The sequence below is a fragment of the Bidens hawaiensis genome, unplaced genomic scaffold (genome assembly GCF_021521415.1).
Source record: "Bidens hawaiensis isolate Kalapana, Puna unplaced genomic scaffold, B.hawaiensis_p1.1 tig00031191_1, whole genome shotgun sequence".
NCBI lineage: Eukaryota > Viridiplantae > Streptophyta > Magnoliopsida > Asterales > Asteraceae > Bidens > Bidens hawaiensis.
Genome location: NW_027495253.1, coordinates 194769 through 201265, shown reverse-complemented (window position 1 = coordinate 201265; position 6497 = coordinate 194769). Strand labels below are relative to the sequence as shown.

Sequence of the window (6497 nt, the reverse complement as noted above, 5' to 3'; positions counted from 1 at the left end):
TAAGATTTAAGAATAATTAAGATCTTAGAATCTCATATTCGAAATCCGACTCATTAAAATTTTTCCAAATAACAAGTTTCCTTTTTAATTATGTTCCAAACTGCTAACATTCCGTCTCAGGGAAAAAAGAAGTTATGATAATAGATAATTTTTAAAAAACTAAGCCATTCAAAGACATTGTGAAATGAAAATTTTAAAAAACTGTGAGAATTCGCCAAATGAGAATTGGGCGGGTAGGATTAATCCCGAAATCCAACACATATAAAAGCGAAACCACAGAACCACAAACCCATAGCATAACAAACCAAAACACCGCCGTGATTTCATAGCCGCACACCGTCACCGGCCACTTCTCCGGCGACGGCGACCTCCGGCATCCTTACCTCGATCTTCATTTCTTCAATTTCCGATCGACCCGGTAAATCATACTTTTACGACCATTTTTGGCACTCTAGGGTTTCAGATCTACGCTTTGTGTTGTGAAATTAGGGTTTCAGATACAGTTAATTGATTATTTTTATGTCTTAATCGGAGGAAATCAGTATTTGATTTGTGTGGATTGTTGTTATTGAGTTTTGATTTTAACCTAACTTAGCTAGGGTTTATATTTATTCTTAATGTTTTGTGAATTTGATGATTGTTAAGTAAATTTAATTCATTTTAGAAAGTTGAGAAATGGATTATGGTGTTGAGGTTGTATAAACAACACATGTATAATATATTATGGCAGTATGATAAATTGATAATTTTGGACCTTTGAGCATAATATGCTACATCCTCTAGATCAAACTTGCTTTCAGCATCTTGTTCTTTTTTTTTTGTTGGTATTATACGCAGTAATTACACGTCTTAGTTTAAAGGCATGTGATTGTTTTATACTAACTTCTGTTCATGACTTAAGGAAGTTTATGCGTTACGATAAACTATAATGACTAGCCGTATCAAGAAATTAGATATGTATATGGTTTAATGTGTGATTTATGTTATAATAATAATAATATATATATGCATTACCATAAACATAACGCACGTTTCAGTGTCTATAGCTTTATAGCACGTGTGCACATGTAAGTTGTAATTTCAATCATTTGGTAGTTGTGGGTTTGGAAAGAAAGTAATGATGAAAAGAACGGGACAAGGGGTATGTTTGGCAAAACTAGCTGGTAGCTGTAGCTGGTGGCTGGTGGCTTGAAGTAGCTTTTTAGATATATTTAGATGTTTGGCAGAGTAGCTGGAGCTTTTAATAAAATGACCAAAATGGACATATTTAAAAAAAATAATATTAAATGTACTTATTTTGGAAGCTTATTTAAGTAATTTAAATAGTAAAGGCTTATAGCTCTTTCTAAACGCCACTAGTTGGAGCTTCAAGCTTTAAGCTTTCTCTCATTACTTAAAAGCTTCAAGCTCCTTCAACCAAACAAGGCTTTTAATTGAGTATGAGTTTTTTCTTAAAAGCTTGAAGCTTGAAGCCCCTAAAAGCTCCTAAAAGCTCCTTGCCAAACATACCCAAGGTCTTTTTTAGAGTTGCAATACAAAATTGATGTTTTAGAAATTGTGTTTTTTTTACAATGATTTATATTGGACAACTGTCATTATAATGTTAATTGATTGCAGCGTATCATGTCTTTTTATGTTTCAAAGTGCTTTTGTTTTTTAGTCTTATACATAGCTTCATATCTAGTCAAGATGAATATGCTCACTTTGGCTGTAAATCCTTCTTTTTTTGATTTTTTTGTGTTACATCCATAGGGGATGTGGGAATGAAATGGATTATGTATTGATTGAAACATGCCTGGTAAATCTGAAATGAAACTAGACTTTGATATTATACACGCTGAAAAGGAAGTATTTGAAGTGTTTGTTAAGTTGTTACAATGAAGATTCCTATAGTTTGATTGTGGATGTCTTTATTTTATCGTTATTTGTCTAGCTTCTGATTTTGTTTTCTGTTTGTAGGATTTAGACGTTTGACGCTGGATTTAACTTTAACATTATTGTGATTTTATTGACATAAGAGGATCATACATATAAAACAAGACTCTTGCTATTGACATCAAATAAGGTAAAAGATATATTGATTAGTTGTTTTATTTATAACTTTCTCTATCTGTTGTAACGTGTACGTGTGCTTATAATAAAGTGAAACTTGTTGACATGGATAGAAACGTACCACATTTTGTAAGCAATGCTATGCATTGACTAGTTTGAACTATTTTAGTAAGTTAATATAGAACCATACCATATGGTCATGGTTAATAAGCCCACAAAATTACAAATGTACAAAGTGGTTAAATTGAATGAAGACCCACAAATAAAAGTATGAAATGGTTCACCTGGATTGTGCTTTTTGAACACACATGATCAAAGACTTGTATTTTGATCATTTGTTCATATTATATATATATATATATAGGATTAGTATCATTTGAGAACTCTTAATAACTAACGCTTTTTATAAAAATTTTTGTATGTTAATGTCATTTAAGTGTAGTTTTATCACTTTTGACATCTATATTTACGATTATATATATATATATATATATATATATATACATATATATATATATCTTTTGAACAAAAAAAGAGTCAATACATTGTAATCACTTTTCCTATATATCTTGAGATGGAAAATAAAAATGTCAACTTTACATATCTTATTTAGCATTGTAACTAATGAGTATACATTCACAGGTGGAATGGCTGATCATCGAAACGGTGGAAACCATCCAACTGCCACTAAGGGTGCAGCAGGTGGAGGAGCTTCAGGCGGTTACTCAATCGATGCTGCCGCCTTAGCTAGGCGGTTACAATCTCTGTATTCTCATTGGCGGGAACACAGAGAGGACTTATGGGGATCATGCAACGCCTTTGCAGTAGCCACCCCACCACCATCGGATGACCTTCGTTACTTAAAATCATCAGCTCTCAACATTTGGCTTCTTGGTTATGAGTTTCCAGAAACCATCATGGTTTTCTCAGACAAACAGATCCACTTTTTATGTAGCCAGAAGAAAGCATCACTTCTTGATGTTGTTAAAAAGTCGGCTAAAGAAGCTGTTAATGTTGATGTTGTGATGCACGTGAAGGCCAAAAACGATGACGGGTTGACTCTAATGGATGATATTTTACATTCAATCGAGTCTGTTGACCCTCCAGTGCTCGGGTATATAGCAAGAGAGGCACCTGAAGGCAAGCTTCTAGAAAAGTGGACTGAGAAAATGAAGTCATCGGGTATACAGCTAACCGATGCAACAAACGGTTTAGTGGATCTTTTTGCTGTTAAGGAGGCTGGCGAGCTTACAAATGTGAAAAAAGCTGCTTATTTAACCGCTTCTGCAATGAAACAGTTTGTTGTTCCAAAGCTTGAGAAGGTGATTGATGAAGAAAAGAAAGTGACTCATTCTTCTTTAATGGATGATACTGAAAAAGCTATTTTGGAGCCAGCTAGGATTAAAGTGAAGCTGAAAGCTGATAATGTTGATATATGTTATCCTCCTATTTTCCAAAGTGGTGGTAATTTTGATCTCAGACCGAGTGCTTCAAGCAATGATGAAAATTTGTATTATGATTCGGCTAGTGTGATTATTTGTTCTCTTGGGTCTCGGTACAGCAGTTATTGTGCAAATTTAGCGAGAACGTTTCTTATCGATTCAAATGCTACTCAAAGCAAGGCTTATCAGGTTCTGTTAAAAGCACACGAGGCTGCTGTTGGTTTGTTAAAGCCTGGTAATAAAGCGAGTGATGTTTACAAGGCTGCATTTGCAGTGGTTGAGAAAGAAGCTCCTGAGCTGACTTCAAATTTGACCAAATCAGCTGGAACAGGGATCGGGCTTGAGTTTCGTGAGTCGGGTTTAAACTTAAACGAGAAAAATGAAAGAGTTTTAAAAGCTGGGATGGTTTTTAATGTTTCACTTGGGTTTCAAAGCATGCAGACAAAGAGCAGCAAAGCTAAAAGTCAAAACTATGCTCTACTGATAGCTGATACAGTTATTGTAACTGCTACTGGTCATGAAGTGGTGACAGCATTAAGCTCAAAGGCATTTAAAGATGTTGCGTATTCGTTCAACGATGGTGAGGAAGAAGAAGACGAAATGGCACAAGTGAAAGTTGATTCAAACCGAAACGAAGCTTTGCACTCCAAAGCTACATTAAGATCAGACAACCATGAAATGTCTAAAGAAGAGCTTAGAAGACAACATCAAGCGGAACTTGCTCGCCAAAAGAATGAAGAAACCGCGCAACGTCTTGCGGGCGGGAAAAGTGCAACGGGTGATGGAAGATCATCTGCACGAACTTCAAACGATTTAATTGCGTACAAGAATATAAATGATGTCCCGCCTCCACGAGACTTAATGATCCAAGTTGACCAAAGAAACGAGGCTATTTTAATCCCGTTATATGGAAGCATGGTGCCATTTCATGTTGCTACTGTCAAAACCGTGTCAAGTCAAGCTGACACTAGCCGAAACTGCTACATTCGTATAATATTTAACGTTCCCGGAACTCCCTTTTCGTCTCATGACCCGAATTCTGTCAAGAATCAAACAGATATATTTTTAAAAGAGGTATCGTTTCGTTCAAAGGACCCAAGACATATTAGTGAAGTTGTGCAGCAAATCAAGACGCTTAGAAGAAACGTTGTTTCTCGAGAGTCGGAACGGGCCGAACGTGCATCATTGGTTACTCAAGAGAAACTCGTGCTTGCGGGTAATAAGTTTAAACCGATAAGGTTAACCGATCTTTGGATCCGACCCACGTTTCCGGGTCGTGGGCGGAAGCTTCCTGGTACTCTTGAGGCTCACGACAACGGGTTTAGATACTCGACTTCTCGAGCGGATGAACGTGTTGATATCTTATTTGGTAATATTAAACATGCTTTTTTTCAAGCAGCAGAGAAGGAAATGATCACTTTACTTCACTTTCATCTTCACAACCACATCATGGTTGGAAACAAAAAAACAAAAGATGTTCAGTTTTATGTTGAAGTGATGGATGTTGTGCAAACGCTAGGAGGCGGAAAACGATCTGCATATGACCCGGATGAGATTGAAGAAGAACAACGAGAACGTGACCGTAAAAACAAGATTAACATGGATTTCCAAAACTTTGTTAACCGCGTTAACGATCTGTGGGGTCAACCAAAGTTTAAAGGGCTTGACCTTGAGTTTGACCAGCCGTTAAGAGAACTTGGGTTTCACGGGGTTCCACATAAAGCTTCCGCATTCATCGTCCCGACTTCAAGCTGTTTAGTTGAGCTTGTCGAAACCCCGTTTCTTGTGGTCACTTTGAGCGAGATTGAAATCGTGAATTTAGAACGTGTCGGTTTGGGCCAAAAGAATTTTGACATGGCGATCGTGTTTAAGGATTTTAAACGTGATGTGCTTCGGATTGACTCGATTCCGTCTTCATCACTTGATGGGATTAAGGAATGGCTTGACACGACTGATATTAAATACTATGAAAGTAGGTTGAACATGAACTGGCGGGCGATATTGAAAACGATTACAGATGACCCTCAAAACTTTATTGATGAAGGTGGGTGGGAGTTTTTGAACTTGGAGGCTAGTGATTCGGACTCGGATGCTTCACAAGAGTCGGACCAGGGTTATGAGCCGTCTGATGTGGAGCCCGAGTCTGAGTCGGAAGATGATGAGTCTGATAGTGCGTCGTTGGTTGAGTCTGATGATGATGATGAGGAGGAGGAAGAAGGGTCTGAGGAAGAAGAAGGGAAAACATGGGAGGAGTTGGAACGGGAAGCGAGTAATGCTGACAAGGAGAAAGGTGACGAGTCAGATAGCGAAGAGGAGAGAAAAAGGAGGAAGATGAAGGCATTTGGGAAGTCGCGTGCGGGTCCCAGCAGCAGTGTGCCTAAGCGCCCTAAGTTCAGAAGGTAATGCTTTGGTTTAGAATAGTGGAGTATGGTTAAGGTTACGGTTAAGATTATCATTTGTTTTGTGAACTTGTAGTTGAATCTTGGATTATTTATATGCAAAACACTGTTGTTTTTTTTGTTTTAAAAATGGTTTATCTATTGATATATTTTGTGACTTATGTTATCATTATTATTTTTTGATTGTTTAGAGTTTTAATTTCATTTTTGTTGTTTGAAGCTTGGTGGAATTACTGCCATTTCAACCCTTGTGCTTCTAACTCTTGAATGCACAAAACCGAAACATGTTTTGTAAAATCTAATATCACTATCCCCACTAAACGGGTGGGTAACAAGTTTTAAAGTTATAAAAATCTGGTTTGGGTTGAATTATGCTGTTTTTTAATTTTAATTTGCTTCAGATCAATACGGGTTTTAATCAGAATGAGTTACATACCTGCAAGTTATAACAAGCAATTCAAGGTGATAGGTTTAGCATACTTCGTGTTATACTTCGTAAACTACAAGGAATCAGTTTTAAGTAATTAACTGATCATTATTTTATTCAAAAATCTTGTTGGAATAATAACATAATAGATCAACATTTTGGAAAATCAGGGTTTCC

At 36.6% G+C, this 6497-nt stretch overlaps 1 protein-coding gene across 1 annotated transcript; it reads left to right on the top strand.

The window, feature by feature from the left end:
- The first annotated feature begins 389 nt into the window (after positions 1–389).
- LOC143581812 (FACT complex subunit SPT16-like) lies at positions 390–6015 on the top strand. Its single transcript, XM_077064505.1, has 3 exons — positions 390–418; positions 1960–2065; positions 2695–6015. The coding sequence occupies exon 3, from the start codon at positions 2700–2702 to the stop codon at positions 5895–5897; it is 3198 nt and encodes a 1065-aa protein (XP_076920620.1). The 5' UTR covers positions 390–418; positions 1960–2065; positions 2695–2699; the 3' UTR covers positions 5898–6015.
- Positions 6016–6497: the final 482 nt, after the last annotated feature.